The following is a 15,544-nucleotide window of genomic DNA, read 5'->3' as shown; positions in this document are numbered from 1 at the left end:
GCCAGCACAAGAAATAAAGATGCTAACAAGCAAGCAATCAGTCAATATGGGAACCCAGCAGGCTGGTTATGACCACGATTTGGGTGGTGTAATAGCATAATCAAGATAATGTCATTCCGTATTCCAGGCGACAGCGCCCTATTCGTAATCGATACTCGCCCGCAGAAATCCTTGGGCCACCCTCAAAACTTCAGTCTGCAATGCTTGCTTCACCGACTCCCAAAGGACATTCCTAAAACCGAGTCCTCATGTAGAACCTCGACCTTTCGTACAATCCTGTATCACTGTTTTCATTGCTCCATGTTCTTGTTTCCCACGCTTTTGTGCTCACATTCGCCTGCGATCGCTCGTGACAGGCTGTAGGGACTTTCGTTGTCATCGTATCATATGCCCCAAGGCTTGCTGATACGTGCACCCTCAGCAGCGCAGCTGCAAATCATCAAACCTTCTGGATGGAATGACCACCCCTGGCGATCACTCGAGCACTTACGACGTCTTCTTGGGAACAGCACCGCCGTTGGTGTACTTGCTAATGTCGGTGACGTCGTGGAATTGACGACCACCAGACTTGACGCCGTCCCAGACTTGGCGCAAGACAGGGGGGGTGCCCTGCTGTCCAACAGCAGCGTCGATGCGAGCATTGAGCTGACCAACAGTGGATTGCACGTGAGAGCTCTGGGCGAAACGAGCGCGAACAAAGGCCGTGTACACGACAAGCAGAATCCACGAACGACTTTGGAACAGGATAGCAGCAACCAAGAGGCGGATCCAGAGCAAAACCTCAAGGGCAGAGACGACAGACATGGACATGTCGTAGTATGTCTTGACGAAGTTACCAATAGCATCCGCGATAGGGCTGCTGCTCTTGGCCCCAGGAGTTGCGCCAGCGCCCTGTGCCGGTGCTACGGTGGGGATGACATTGGCGCGGGTGTAAGTTGCAACGTGGAAGACGGAGTAGATGCCGTAGGGGAGGAGGGCAAGAGGATACTGGGGAGTAAAAAGCCAGACGAGCGCCATGGCTGGATATACGAGTCAGTTCGTCCGTAATGTATACATGGACGTGATGCGGTTGACCTACCAAAGTACTGGACATTCTCATCCGAGAGCAGGCCGATGGCACCAGTAGGGTATTTTGCGCCCACCTTCTGTCGGGCTCTGAAAGTCTTGTAAATGACGATACCGTATGTCACAGCGGCCGCGACGAAGGATAGTCGGTAACAGGTCTGGGCCGTTCTCGAGTAGTAGTTGAATCGGAGCCACGAGAGCGAGTAGCGTAGGATGGAGACCAGTAGGACCAGATGTCTGTTGAGCTTCTGTTAGTCTTTCATGTTCGTTTGCGCTGTTGGGTAGCAGGGCACAGGGTCCCAGCCCAGAACGTGGAAAGGTCGAGGTGCGTGTCTCAACGGTGCGCTCAAGGCGCCGTGGTTAGATGTACATACCCGGTGAACCAGCCGACTGCGATTACGACACATGTTAGCGACGTACTTCAAGAGCTGGGCACACAACATCCAGAAAGGGTTGTATCAGGCAATACGTACATTGAAGAGTCTTTGCCAGGGCAAGAATACGCTCCTGCAGAGGCAGGCTGGGGGAAGGTGGAGGGGCCATTTTGCTGCCGTTGATCTAAAAAGCTCTTGAGAAGCTTGATGTATGACTAGAAGATGTCGTATAAGTTTGCGCTGGTGAGGAGAGTTTTGTGAAGTTCTCGTCGCGTGCGCAAAATGGTGTCTGATGCCTGTAGGAAGACGATTTGGAAAGCTGATGAGGTGGCTGGATAGATAGAGGGCGGGAAAATGACGAAGGGTGGGCCTGTGCCTCGTAGCTCGGAAAGCGTCCCGCCGTGGTCGGTGCGTTCGGTTTGCGGCTACTACAACCAACTAAAATGTAGCTGGGGAATGGGACAAGGTTCGAGGAGGAAGAAGCAGCACGTTCAGCCGCGGTGGAGCGATCGGAGGGTTAGAGAGTCAGTCTCAGTGAGTCGGTCGCAAGCCAGCGGGGGGATAAGGTAGTGGTTGCTGGCGCCTATGGTTGATCAGGGTTCTATGAGGCTGCTGGCTAGCTGGTACCCTCAGGTGCAAAGCACTGTTGAGATCTTGTTCTCGAGTAATTGAAAATGAGCAAGGGGAAAGAAAAAAAGATTTGTCTTGTCGCATTTACCAGCGGCTCAATTATTATATTGAAACGTGCGATGGTTGATAAAAAAAAAAGTATCCAGATTCCTTGATTTGCTGCTTCAGCCTCAGCGGGAGCCTGGTGCAACTATGTCATATGTGCTGCGAAATCACCACCCGAACCACCTAGGCCTAGACCTTTCGTCATCGTTGTGGTAGTGCTCCCCACCAAGATCTAGAGTCCATCTCTCTAAATCTTGACATTTTCTGATTGCCCACAATTGGCAGTAAGACCCTTTAATGGTGTGTGGTTTTACAACATCTGCCCATTTCAATTGCTACTCATGCTGGATTTATTTGCCATGCAAAGGCAAGGTGAAGTGAATCATTCACAAGTGTGTATTGTTTCCGTTCGTAATGTTTTTCATCATGCATGCTGAGGAAGGACTTGCACACCGCTTCGGGTGGTGGCCACCTGCAGGTGTAAGGTCTTTAGCCATCGGGCAGAGCCACAGGCTTCTGGCTGCTACAAGACATTGATCGTGGTTGAAATATGGGTGCTAAATCTCGAGACCAAGGGGTCGAATGTGGAATTGCCCCTCTGTTCGGCATTGGGGGGGCCTCCGTCGCAAGTCTCGTGAAGCTAACGGCATCCACTGTAGCGCCGGCGATTTATTCCATGGAGTTTTCCTTTCCCAAGCGTAGCACCACCACCAACACTCGTCAAAGCACATGCAGCCACCAAATAACTGCTGGATTGGAATTGAAAACGATGGTGCAAACCTTTCCCACTCGTGGTTCGACCAGACATTATAAATCTTTATCATTGTAATGCTACTAGCCCGTCATGGAGATCATTTCCATCAAATGACACTATTAGTTATACATCTCATCGCTTCCGCCTTAGGACGAGGTGCAGTTGCTTTGAATGATCTTCTCGATTGAGGAAGCATTTGTTCCCAAAACAGCGGCCTCGGCAATCCATGCCTATTCGATTCGTTAGCATTACGAAAATGGCAAAACTGTATATTCCTAGGGGAACCAAACTTACGTCGAGATCTTCCTCGGATGGGTTCTGCACTCTGCTCAGGATAAAGAGATCATCCCAAGAAGGGGCCTGAACAATGGCGTAGTTGGGATCGTACTCTAATCAAAGGGTATTAGACATTGTTTCCTCTCTCATATTATCACAGCCAAGATTGACTCACTTTGCACAATGTAGTTGGGACCAGGGCAGACGACACCACCGCCAGGAACGGATGGAAAGCTAACTTGGAAGACGCCCTTGCTTCCGTATTTGCTGTCCACGATGCTCGCGGCTCCGTCGATTTCATTGGGAATGAAACCCAGGATGCTGCAGGCATTGTGGACACTCACGGTGCCGTCGTCGTTCAGGGCATAATCAGCCGTGGTACACTGGCAGCCTGCAGTGAAGAGGGCAAAGGTGCCGGCTACCTGATACCAACGGCCCAGGTACTCGGAGAGGTCATCAGGAAAGTTGGGGTCGGGCGTTGGGTAGAAGCACGATCCATCGTAAATGGCCGGATTGACGCCAGTCGAGTTAGTGGCGCGCGGCATCGCTCGGTGCGCGGGAGAGGCGGTTGCGAGCGCCGCCAGTGCCGGAATGAGGAGCTTGGAGCCGTGCATCTTGACTTGCTTCAATACAACAACAAGAACTTTCAAATGGTGGTGTTGTGATCTACACCATTTACAAATGTTGCAATCGTGCCTGACAACATGGCTCTTATAGACGTTGCCATGAGCCTCAGGGGTGAATTGTCTCTTGTCTCTACTCTAACCCGTTTCCAAGGCCAAGTTGGCGATCGCGATGGTAGTTGGAGTCGCTGCGGCATCGCCGCTGTCGTTATTGTTCCGCGGTGCGAGTGCAAGAGTGGGCAGGTACTATGTGGTACGTGGGCCAAGCAGTGCCGATTCCATTCCAAGCGGTTCTCATTACAGGTGCCAATTCGCGACCGGATCGGCGCCCTACCAAATCGAGTCAGCCCCGCCCCCGGACCGTTACCATCAGAACAAAGTCATGAATCATAGTAAGAGTTTTGGTAATTAATATATGCCCAGGATTGTTCTACTTCAGATCAGTTAAGCTTTTTCTCGCTTAGTTTTGACATGAGGAGAGCGGGAACCGTTGTGGGACAGGAAGTTCGGAAGTTCGGTGAAAGCATATTTGTTTCCAACAAGCTGTGAACATATTCCGCACCCCTGATAAAAAAAATAGACCATGGGCTCGGCAGTAGTTGGATGACCCCAAGTGTAATTTTGCCCCTACCTCCATTTTTCAAAGAGGTGCAAGAGATTCTATGACTTATGCAGTGGGCGAAGAGTATAGTCACGATGCTATATCTGGGAGAACATAAATGTTTGACACCAACACTTCGTATAGGACCAATTGTGTTAAATTTATATAGCAGCGTTGCATCTGACCACAAACTGAGGTCCGCAAATACTAGCAATTAGAAGACTGCCATGTTGATAGCCACCAATAAGCGACAATATCTGGCAATGTAGATTGTCATGCATTTGCACATTTGGCTTGTTTTGGTGTCTTAGACTCTTGATCAGAGCGCATGCTTGCATCCGTCATTATCACATGTTCGTTGCAAGGCAGTTTGTTGAACAGTTCCTCCGACTGCCGCGACAAATGCCTCGACTACAGAGCTATAAGTCCACCGTGGTCCTCAACACAAAGAACCACTTTATGCTAGACTGTCTCTTCATCTGGTCTCAAAATAATAATTATGCATATGACATTCCACTCGAGCTAAGAGCCTATGCCGCTAGCCCCCACTATAATCTGTACACACGGACTCGGCCCGCAAACCCACAACACACGATATTTCATTATAGTTTTTGATACAGTGCGTTTCCAGCATCTCTAATCCGCACCCACAATGTGGATATTTGCAGTCATGGCTCGGCTGGTCTAGAGGTATGATACCTGCTTTGGGATTTGTTTATCTTAAAATGCAGGTGGTCCCCAGTTCGATCCTGGGGTCGGGCCTATTTTTTGTCTTTTTTTGCATGTTGTCTTCTTGTATGACGCTTTCATCAATATCCGTCCATCTCACAGAAGCTGGGTTGGTGAGAAACGAACGTTCCCTTACATACTCAGTGGGACGTTGCTCGAGGCGCTGAGAAAGATCATTGGGTATTCTTTCACTGCAATCTCCACACTGCTTTGCTCAGCTACAGCGTTGAATACTGCGATAGGATGGATCAGGAGACGTATTCGCCATTGGCTTCTACAGCAGCGCTGCGAAGACCTAACATATAATATGTACTTCTTTTTCTTTGTCATTCGTGCCCCACAGCATGGCTAAGGAGTGTGGTACCCTTCGGGTGACATAACGGGAATGGTTATGAAGTCTGTTTGTTCACACAGTAATCTCGTACATGTAGACAATCTTTAATTTTACTCTTTTTTTTTTATAGATAGGTCGTGTCATTATTTTATTCTCGCGAAGACTAGTTGTGAAGGAAAAAGGAAAAGAAGGGAGTAAAGGAGCATATGTATGTTATAGTTTTAAAGACCTTTGCCATTTTCCTTTAGCTAAAGCATAAGCATCGGCGAGCACTCGTATATATTAAAGATTACAACATGTAGTAATATGTTTTTGAAGACAGAGACTATAGAAATATCTTTCTTAAAAAACATAATATTTTTTAGTGTAAAAAAAGATTTCAGTAACAAGGCCAAGTCCACTATTAATTCCATATCTATGTCTATATGCACTGTGCAATAAACGTGCACTTATATATATCAAGGTCCCCTTGGATCATTCTGGCTTCTCCTCATTCATACTCGGCTCCGCTGAACCCTAAAGAACCTCCACATTGCCTCAGGAGCTTTCGCAGACAATGCTGCCAACTACAACAGTATTGGTGGAGAGATAGGATGGCTGGCTGCTAGTAAAGGGCAGACCGCCAGTGCCCTCGCCGTCGGTGGCCTGGTACGGCGTGCAGGTGACGCTGGTCACGTCGACGCCAGTAGCGCCTGTGAGGTACAGCGTTGAGACCTCGTCCAAGGCGTCCGAGTTGGTGTAGATGGGGCCGATGGGCACGCTGATGGTGGTGTTGGTCAGTCCACTACCAGCACCGCCGTGTGAAGCCTCGATGACAATGGTTGCAGTGGCAGTGGAATCAACGGGGGCGGCGATGGCCATGCCGGCAAAAGCGGCGGCAGAGACGAGAACGGAAGCGGTACGCATTTTGATGGTTGTAGGTTGGTAGATGAGTGATTATAGTGTAGTATGGCGAGTAGCAGGACGAAGCTTATTGTATGGATATAATGATTTTGTTCAGTGTGAGTATGTAATGATTGAGAATGACCCTTTGATGACTGAGGACTCGGTCCCTTTTATCTATGATTCCAAGTATTCAATCCATCCGTGCATGTTCAAACACGAGGCGTTGGTGCTTCGGGTTAAGACTAGCTGTAAGCACTATCATCTTTAGGTGGTTGCGCAGCCAGCTAGAAGACGGCCCGTATGTGACGTTAGAAATAGGTCTTGGCTGTACAGCGCCTGCATGAAGAAGGGTGGTGGCGCAGAGCCAAAGCCGTGTCAGGGACGTTGTGATTCGCTCCCAAACCTGGGGCAAGCAATTGCCACGGGCCGCTGCATATCGAATTGGTAACATACCTAGATTAGGAGCAAGCCAGCAAAACCCAGGGGCGCGGGATCATACCCCTACCCATCTTGCCATTTAACCTTGATGCATTCCCGAGAATCTGGGGAAGACGGTACGCGACAACCCAAATCATTAAAGTTTGACGTCGCGCAGCTTTTCCTATGATATATTCTGTAATTGAGTAAATGTGTATAGAATCCGAAGCAATACGCAGAATTTGGTACGAGCGCAGGGCCTTGAAAACTAATGGTGTCATACACGATCGTTAGCGAGATTTCACCATGACCGGAGCAAAAGCACATACGGTCAATTGCGCAGTAGGTATTCAAAAATGACGAGGCGGCCGCTATTGTGACCGCAAGCATGCTGTCACGTTACGTCCTACGGGTCTGGGAGTCCGCGAGGTAGTTAAGCTAAAAGTCGCCTCAATTCTTCTCAGCCCTAAAAGTTAGTCGACAAAACCAAGGATTATAGCCCCAAATGTGTGGTAAGATTCAATCCTCCTCGTGTCCATTTATGTAATGAGATGAATGATGATCATCGGATTTAGTGTGAACAAATTAACAGCACTTCTAAACTTGACCAGCCAGCAGTCTGCTTACTCTCTATCACGCTCGTGGTCTGACATTGTCTCATATGATGCTTCACGTCTTGAACCATTTTCCCGAGGAGGAACGTATGAATTGCTTCATGCTCTCAACATCACATATTGATTTTAAGCCAAGGATACAAGCATTCATGAAGTAGATTGACTTTTCATCTAGCCTTTGATAGCATGTACCACTGACCATGAAGCCCGAGTCTGTTCTCATTTTGCTCCACCACGTATATCCCGGGAACAGTGCAGTGAGATGCTCATGAACCCCAAACGATTACCGTGGAAGACGTTGGTGCGATAGTCACCATGGCTGCCGATATCTCAGGTTTTCAAGGTTGAGAGGGAATAACATTGGGCACCTGAACCGCATTGCACTGTTGGTATATCATGTGCGACTATTCACGGAGCGGTATTAGTTGTGTCAGTGCTTACCATGTATGGATCTCCCTATCTCCCCCGATCACTTCTCAGAATATGCGTGGAACCTCTTGCATACATTCTTCTTGAGAAAGTCGATCACGTGACTATTTCTACACTTACCCCGCCCCAGGATGATCTTTTCGCTACCTGACTTTGATCTCTTTGGCTGGACGGAGAGGTATATATCGGAAACTTTGAGCCGGCCCCTCCAATGCAGTCAAAACGAGAGCCATATCGCCGGCTCGACATAAGAGCATCAGAATTCCGACTTCTCATCTTACAGGCTGGCTCATGGGATCAAGACCTCGTTTGCAATCTCAAAATATCTTCTCACCCAAAAGATGAAGAATTCGAAGCCTTGTCGTATACTTGGGGAGACGTCGGCAATTTAGTCCCCGTCACTGTCAATGAAGCATGCATTGGAATCACCACCAACCTCGAAATTGCACTTCGGCATCTGCGCAAGTCCGATCAACCTCGTACGCTATGGATCGACGCGCTGTGCATTGACCAAGAGGACACGGAAGAGAAAAGCAGCCAGGTGCAGCGTATGGGCGAGATATTTTCCTCGGCCAATTCAGTTCTCGCTTGGCTGGGACCGCCAGAGGTGAATAGTGAGGAGGCGATGCAAACGATCGAGAAGATTGGCAACACCCTTTGGTCCATTGTCTGCGATGGAACTGACGACGAATCCATTGGCGATGATGGATTTGCGTATCTTAGCCGGCTTTCGCCAGCAGACTATGAAAAGCTGGGGCTCGATATTTCAGCCATGAATTGGAATGCCATCTGGGCGATCTGTGAGCGTCCATACTGGCATCGAATCTGGATTATTCAGGAGTTGGCACTGGCCGGCGGCACTTTTCAAAATGCAGCGCAAAATAGATGTCTTGTCGGCTGCGGAACATCATGGATACGACTCCCGATATTCTCCGCCTTTGTTTTCATATTTGGTATAATGAGAGGAAACGCCCGATGGATGGAGGATAATATGAGTCCTCCATTGTACCTACTGACGACGAAAGGTGCTCCACCGGTTGAGCAAATGTTTCAGATTATCTGGAGTCTTGATGACATTTTCAACGAAGATGGCGAGTCTCGTATAAAGCGATCTCTCAGCCATCTACAGAGAATGTCCCGAAAGTTCCAGGCGACGGACCCGCGCGACAAGCTATACGCATTTCTGGAGCTCGCTGAAAGCCAGTTGGTCACTCCCGACTATACCCTCAGTGTGTCCGAAGTCTACTCGTCTTGGACCAAACTTTGTATCCAACAGGATCAAAATCTTCACTGCCTGCATGGCAATCGCGAGTTATCGAATCCATTTGGTCCATCCTGGGTTCCCGAGCTCTATAGTCAATTATGGGACGGTTACGCTTTCGAATTCGCCGCACTCGACGATAAGATTAAGCGCAGTGCTGCCTCAGTATCATTTGGCGAGGGTGGGAGTGTGCTAAAAGCTCGAGGCATTAGTCTTGGAACTCTGGACCGCGTGGTCGGGCCATTTACGGCAACATGTCATAGTAGCCAAAATGAGGAGAAGACACAAGTGAAAGTCATACCAAGCACATTTGAGAAATTTGCCGAGCTTGTCAATCTGTATCTGTCTCTACCAAAAGATGTGCAAGAAATAGCATGGAGGGCATTCATTCTTGACACGGATACAAGTAATCGAAATGAGCCCAAGTCTCCAGCACCTGACAGTTTCTACCACCTCTGGCGTGTGCTTATCTCGCTTGAGCCGCTCCCCGACTCCTTTTTCGAGTCTCATCTGGCCAAGGAAACTCAATTGAACAGATACCTGTCGCCCTTTACTGAGAGCTTGGATAATGCATTGTACTCGGCACGGTGCTTCTTCGTCACTAATGGTCTTCGCGTCGGACTCGGACCCAGGTGTACAAAGTCTGGGGATGAAGTTGTTTTGCTCTACGGAAGCCCTCTCTGTTTTGTTCTCAGACCCGAAGGCGGACGCTACAGGCTCATTGGGGACGCTTTTGTCCAAGATGTGGCGCCAGAATTATGGTCTGATGGTTATGAAGGCCCAGGACTAAATGTACAGGAATTTGAGATCCAATAGGATTGATAGATAGAATATTGTTGCAAAACGAGCTGATTGAGGAATGTTCTCCATTTTATTCATGTTTCTACCCCAAATCTTCAGTTGAACTTCAAATGGTTATTTATGATCACGCGCCTACCTAGGTTAGTACATAACTATGCGCAAGAATAAGGTTTAAGTGCCAACTACAAAGAACGCCCAATCAAGTTCCGGCTTTCATGCTCAACTCGCAAGCTTTTATTCTAGCCAACGATAAGTAGTGCCAACATTGTAGAGCTCCCAAATAGCCGAGTGGCACAGCAACTAGTGCTGACATGTTTGCGTCTGTAGGACTAACCAACGATTGGAGTGCTTAGAAAAGCTGCCATGATAGACCTGGAAAAAAGAAACAGGATTTGACGTTTCTCCTGTATTTTGCTTAGATAGATTTGATCTCGTGAAGAAAGACCGCAGTACAATATACTTGATCATAACAGAAATGGCTCAAAGTATTCTCCAGAAGCAAATTAACCTTACGCAGACATCGTCGCACTCTTACACAATCTCATCTCATCGGGATTGGAGTGTGGGACCAGGTATGTGGCCCGCCATGTCGAGGTAAAACCTTTGGCATGAACCACGATCTATGCGTACATGCTAAAGTCTTTCCTTGTCAGCTCTTCACGGCGGTTCCGTGGCTGCCACAATTCATCATGCAGCCTCTACTCATCTTCGCACCACATTGGCAGCACAAAACCAACCCGACATTCTGACGCTGCATTTTCAATTTCTCAGAACATGTGTGCTCCAGGACAGCGTGATCGATATCACGGATCTGAGACTCGGCGCTGGCACCAGCGATATCCAATTACATCTCTCGCAAGACGGCCAGGTCAAAGTCATTGCTCTGGCCACGGCCGTCAACTTTGACAATGTCAGCGGCCCCTCGGCGCCGACGGCGTGGAAACTGACACCACCGCCCGAGCCCGTGGATTTTGACAAGATCCAGACACAAGAGCCCGATGAGGATTGGGTATCGACCATTGTCGACGGCGAACTTATACCGGTCACCAAACGCATACTGTGCCTCAACCCACGCAAAGGCTTTCCTATTGACGGCGTCTGCGACGCGTGGACCTCGTTTCTCGGCAACGAGCGGATGGACGCGACGTATCTGACCCTCATGGCCGATATCATCCCGTCTCTGCCAGACACGCTGCTCCGCAACGGCGGAATATACGATGCCCGGGCCAACTTTGCGCAGATTGAAGCGGCAGAAAAGAAAAACCCCGGCGCCCCGGTGGTGCTGACGAACAGTCTCAAACAAGCCGCGCAGGCTACCGTCTTCAACCACACGGTCACCCTGGATATCGAATTCAAGCGCAGACTTCCCAAAGAGGGTATCCAATGGATCTTCACGAGGGCCGAGATGCGCATGCTGCAAGCGGGCAGGGGTGATCTTGATGTGACGATATGTGATGAGAACTTGGATATACTTTTGCTAGCACGTCAGGTTATTCTCGTACTGGATGCAAAGAGAAAATTCAGAGAAAATAAGTCAAAGGCAAAGTCATCACTTTGAGACTAAGGCAATCAAGGTCGAATGTGGCTGGTTCGAGTGAACACGAGAAACAATCGAGGGTCCATTGCCATTCCCCTACGCAGTTGGAAAGCCATTCATGCAATACAATATTGGTACAATGCTCAATTATTTTATACATTTCAAAAGGAGTCAGATTGTACAAAGCTCGTGATGGCTGTGTCCACGTCGCTCAGCTATATTATCATTTTCCTATACTGGAACTGCCTCATCCCAAAAATCCAGATCCAGTGTAGGGCATGCGCTGTCATAGCTAGAAGCATCTACGAAAGTGACGGTAGCAGTGTTGTTGCTGGCAACGAGCCCCAGCGTCGCCGCACCTGGGAGGTAGCGAGGCCAGCCGAGACCCTCGGTAGGACCATTGGCTGCATCAGCCGCGAACCATTTCCAAGCACTCGCCATGGTAGCAGTAATTTCACCCTGGGCTTCGGCAGGTGCCTCCCCGCTGACAAGCTCCGAGTTGCCCGTGACCATGTGTATCTCTACGCCGTGGTAGGCGCCGCTCGAGGGGGGGTCGTAGAGACGCGTGTTCTCCCAGTCCGCCATATTGCGAAGGCGGTAGGTGGGAATGCCAACCTGAGTTCTGTAGTAGCCCTCGGCGGCAGCGGCACAGGTAAATGTCTCCTGCTCGAATTCCTGCCACGCGGTCTCGTTGAGCGTGTTGCCCTGGGCCAAGGCGGAAATCCTGTAGAATCCAGACTCGTGATCCCCATGAATCTGCAAATACGGTATTTGGGCCAGGTCACCGGACTTGACACGAGAGACGTACTCTTCATTGGTGAACCAAGTAATGTTATCCTGCGTGGCTTGGAATTGCGGTTGCGAGCGAGCTGGCGAGCTGGTGGCAACAGTAGGGACCTTCTTGACGGCTGCAAGGATTTGCTGGAAAGTAATGTTCTCAGACCTCATACACTCGAGCGTGAGACCGCTGCTGCCGCAACCCAATGTACCTGAAACATTGTACCAATTGCTCTCGGCCAGTACAAGCGTGTTTGTGGGAAAAGAAAACTGGTTGCCCGAGTGAGAGGCGATTCCGGCAACTATAGGCTTGTCCTTGAATGCATACGCCCAGTTTCCGACGGCAGCTGCACCGGAAGACTGTCCGAAGAGCGAAATCTGATTCGGGTTGGCCCCAAAAAATTCAATATTGTCGTGTACCCATTGTGCTGCCATGTGATGATCCAAGAGACCGACATTCTGCGTGCCCTCGGGAGCTCCGGGAAATCCAAAGATGTTCATTCGGAAATTGAAGGTGACGAATGCAGCATCTTGAGCTGCCACAAAGTTTGCGCCATTGTAAAAAGGTGTATTGGAAGTACCAGAGGTGTGCCGTCCACCGTGAATCCACATCAGCACGGGAGAACTGGCATTCAGTGCGTCGGCCTTGACCCAAATATTGAGTTTGAGGCAATCCTCGCTCTGGGTATGGTTCGTGCTTGTGGTTGACACGAAGCTAGTGAAAACATCTTCATACACTGCCGTGGCATTGGGATAAGCATAGAGTGAGGAAGGGTTTTGCGGGCAATCAGCGCCCTAGGATGTCATATTAGTCATTGGCATGGCCGGAATAAATCATGGGAATGACGCCTTGCAATCACTTACCCAAGAGTCGGCAACAAAGTCTCCCGCGAGGTTCTGCGCTTCCGGGGCTGCGAATCGCAAGCTGCCCACAGGAGCAGCTGCATACGGGATTCCGAGGAACTCGCACACCTCTGGTTGGATGCTACTCCGATGACCAATGATTCGCCCATTAGGTGTTTTCACAACACAGTCTGTTACCGAGGCCCCATGTACACCATCCGCAAGAGCAGCAACTAGAGCGGTGCCTAAAGGCGCCCAAGATGAGAGACTGCCGATCATCTTGACTATTGGCAATACTTTCGCCCACGCTGACCGTGTTTTTGTCGGTACCAATTGGCACCTTTATTCAATGTGAGACAGAAACAGAATGCCCGGTACCGAGCTCTAGTTTGAAGAGGCTGCGGGAAGGAATCTGGAACTTTCAGATTGTCGCCATCATCTCCTTAAAGCATACATTCAAAATTTCGCATTTTACAGCTCCCTGTCGGATGGGGTCTAATCGGCTGCTATTTCCCCCTATACTCGATCCTAAATGTGGGCAGTGGATTTGCTGGGACCAATCGGACGCTTACGCCGAACGTGGGCTCCGTATGCTGATCCCCTTCTTGCGAGATAATTTGGACTGGGGTTTCGGACCGATGTGCGAATGCATAATAATTTGGGGTATAAATTCATCTGCTCTGGAGAAACAAGTGCGGTGGTCATAAGAGCCCGAATGCCCGACAAGTGGGAGAGAGGATGAGATATTTATGGTGTTGATTGTTCGATAGGAACAAGAACTCCCGAAGTTTCGATCCCACGATGTCTTTCTGTAGCCGAGAGACCCACATCGGACCGCTGTCTAGCTGTTCTGCAGTCTAAGGCCACCCATGTCGATGCATGCAATGCCCTGTTCCTGCTTTTTGCTTGAGACAATGGCTCATGAGCACATGTTTTTCTCTTGCATTCGTTCGCCCCTATCATCGTGTCTCATTCAGTCATTGTGTTGAAGAATTTAAAGGCTGATGATCTCTCTCGAGATGGATTGCTATGCTGCAATACCATGTCTTTCGTCCCGAATTCTTTTGGTGTTGGATACCCTACCGATGAATACGATAACCACGGATACCAGCTCTTTATCACTGGAACGACGTTTGTGATTGCAGCGGGTCTTTTTGTCGTCTTGAGGCTCTGGGCTCGCTATCAAAAGGGCAATGTTGGTTCCGACGATCTGTTTATTCTTGGTTCTCTGGTATGTCAACGGCCCTCTCATTGAGTATCAGCGATTAATCCTTCTAGTGCTTCTCAATCATATTGACAGTATGCATGAATCTCGGTACGTTTCGCTGGCGTCAAGACCAAACATTGTATTTCCACTAACTTTCGCCTAAAAGCCGTCGAAAATGGCTACGGTGTGAGCAAGAGTAAATTGACAAAGCCTCAAATCCGCGAGGCCTTGAAGGTGCGTTCATAATTACTGATGACAGCCTCGTACTTTGTTCACAAAACTGTTCATAGTGGTTCTTTTTTGCCCAGATATTCTACAAGATCGTTGTGATGCTCACAAAAGTGTCACTGCTGCTGCTATATCTGCGCATCTTTGTCTCTAAGCAATTTCATATTGCGACATATGCAGTTTTGGGCATCGTCGGATGTTGGTCGGTTGGCTCGATTATCGCGACTATATGCCAGTGCATCCCCGTGCAAGCTAGCTGGGATGCCTCAATCACTGACAAAACTTGCATCGACAGCGACGCCGCTTGGTATCAATATGGCATCACCAATATTCTGACCGATCTTATAATACTCGCCCTACCAATCAAGCCTATTCTGGAACTTGAACTAGGTCGCAGGGAGAAACTGGGGCTATTGGGGGTATTCTCATTAGGTTTTCTGTGAGTAAATGCGTCTCCCATGGTCACCTAATTGCTCTCAAAAACTAACATGTATGAATGATAGCGTATGCGTCATCAGTATTTTGAGAGTTGTCGTCGTGGCAAATTCAACGCAGCTCAAAGCCGATCAGACCGGCAACTTCGTCCCCAGATCAACACTGACCCTCGTAGAGGCAAATTTTGGCATCATCTGCGCTTGTCTTCCGTTGACACGCCAGCTTCTACGTCTTCTCTTCTCCCCCAAATCCAGTGGCAAGGCACAGTCCTATGAGTTACCAAACACTGGTTCGAACCCACCTTTTGCTCATCCGGTAAATTCAGAGACGCAACTTGGAGTCCACGAGGCTGAAGGAGAAGGACAACGCCCTGACTCGGCTCCAAGCCGTGGCAGTCTCCTTTGTGAGCAAAATACCAAAGAGTATAGTCCATAGCTCAAAAATTAGTAAAATCCTATCGTGAGCGATATTTTCTAGTCGAAGACCCGTGCATAATTATATTTGATTGACTTTCTGTTTAAAATCGAAATGAAAAAAAGGGCCAAAAAAACGGACAGACAAAGAGAGAGAGAGAGAGGAGAAGAAAAAAGAGAAGAAAAAAGAGAAGAAAAAAGAGAAGAAAAAAAGAGAAGAAAAAAAGAGAAGAAAAAAAGAGAAGAAAAAAGAGAAGAAAAAAGAG

At 48.9% G+C, this 15,544-nt stretch overlaps 7 protein-coding genes across 7 annotated transcripts; 3 read left to right on the top strand and 4 right to left on the bottom strand.

Annotated features, from left to right (window-relative positions):
* Positions 1-486: 486 nt before the first annotated feature.
* Positions 487-1,608, bottom strand: PFICI_05390 (uncharacterized protein; the record flags this gene model as incomplete). The annotated part of the gene is made up of 4 exons (XM_007833971.1): positions 487-1,019; positions 1,079-1,302; positions 1,440-1,455; positions 1,539-1,608. The coding sequence occupies 4 exons, from the start codon at positions 1,606-1,608 to the stop codon at positions 487-489; spliced, it is 843 nt and encodes a 280-aa protein (XP_007832162.1).
* Positions 1,609-3,014: 1,406 nt separating this feature from the next.
* PFICI_05389 (uncharacterized protein) lies at positions 3,015-3,758 on the bottom strand (the record flags this gene model as incomplete). The annotated part of the gene is made up of 3 exons (XM_007833970.1): positions 3,015-3,098; positions 3,163-3,257; positions 3,320-3,758. 3 exons carry the CDS (start codon positions 3,756-3,758, stop codon positions 3,015-3,017), a joined length of 618 nt encoding a protein of 205 aa, XP_007832161.1.
* A 2,210-nt stretch (positions 3,759-5,968) lies between these two features.
* Positions 5,969-6,337, bottom strand: PFICI_05388 (uncharacterized protein; the record flags this gene model as incomplete). The annotated part of the gene is made up of 1 exon (XM_007833969.1): positions 5,969-6,337. The coding sequence occupies one exon, from the start codon at positions 6,335-6,337 to the stop codon at positions 5,969-5,971; it is 369 nt and encodes a 122-aa protein (XP_007832160.1).
* Positions 6,338-7,987: 1,650 nt separating this feature from the next.
* On the top strand, positions 7,988-9,853 carry PFICI_05387 (uncharacterized protein; the record flags this gene model as incomplete). The annotated part of the gene is made up of 1 exon (XM_007833968.1): positions 7,988-9,853. The coding sequence occupies one exon, from the start codon at positions 7,988-7,990 to the stop codon at positions 9,851-9,853; it is 1,866 nt and encodes a 621-aa protein (XP_007832159.1).
* A 460-nt stretch (positions 9,854-10,313) lies between these two features.
* On the top strand, positions 10,314-11,396 carry PFICI_05386 (uncharacterized protein; the record flags this gene model as incomplete). Its single annotated transcript, XM_007833967.1, has 2 exons — positions 10,314-10,410; positions 10,492-11,396. The coding sequence occupies 2 exons, from the start codon at positions 10,314-10,316 to the stop codon at positions 11,394-11,396; spliced, it is 1,002 nt and encodes a 333-aa protein (XP_007832158.1).
* A 210-nt stretch (positions 11,397-11,606) lies between these two features.
* On the bottom strand, positions 11,607-13,274 carry PFICI_05385 (uncharacterized protein; the record flags this gene model as incomplete). Its single annotated transcript, XM_007833966.1, has 2 exons — positions 11,607-12,947; positions 13,017-13,274. 2 exons carry the CDS (start codon positions 13,272-13,274, stop codon positions 11,607-11,609), a joined length of 1,599 nt encoding a protein of 532 aa, XP_007832157.1.
* A 763-nt stretch (positions 13,275-14,037) lies between these two features.
* PFICI_05384 (uncharacterized protein) lies at positions 14,038-15,300 on the top strand (the record flags this gene model as incomplete). The annotated part of the gene is made up of 5 exons (XM_007833965.1): positions 14,038-14,226; positions 14,274-14,310; positions 14,369-14,436; positions 14,493-14,869; positions 14,934-15,300. The coding sequence occupies 5 exons, from the start codon at positions 14,038-14,040 to the stop codon at positions 15,298-15,300; spliced, it is 1,038 nt and encodes a 345-aa protein (XP_007832156.1).
* Between the last annotated feature and the right edge of the window lie 244 nt (positions 15,301-15,544).

The sequence above is a fragment of the Pestalotiopsis fici genome (assembly GCF_000516985.1).
Source record: "Pestalotiopsis fici W106-1 unplaced genomic scaffold PFICI_Scf_3, whole genome shotgun sequence".
NCBI classification, from domain to species: domain Eukaryota; kingdom Fungi; phylum Ascomycota; class Sordariomycetes; order Amphisphaeriales; family Sporocadaceae; genus Pestalotiopsis; species Pestalotiopsis fici.
This window is presented reverse-complemented; position numbering and strand designations above follow the sequence as displayed.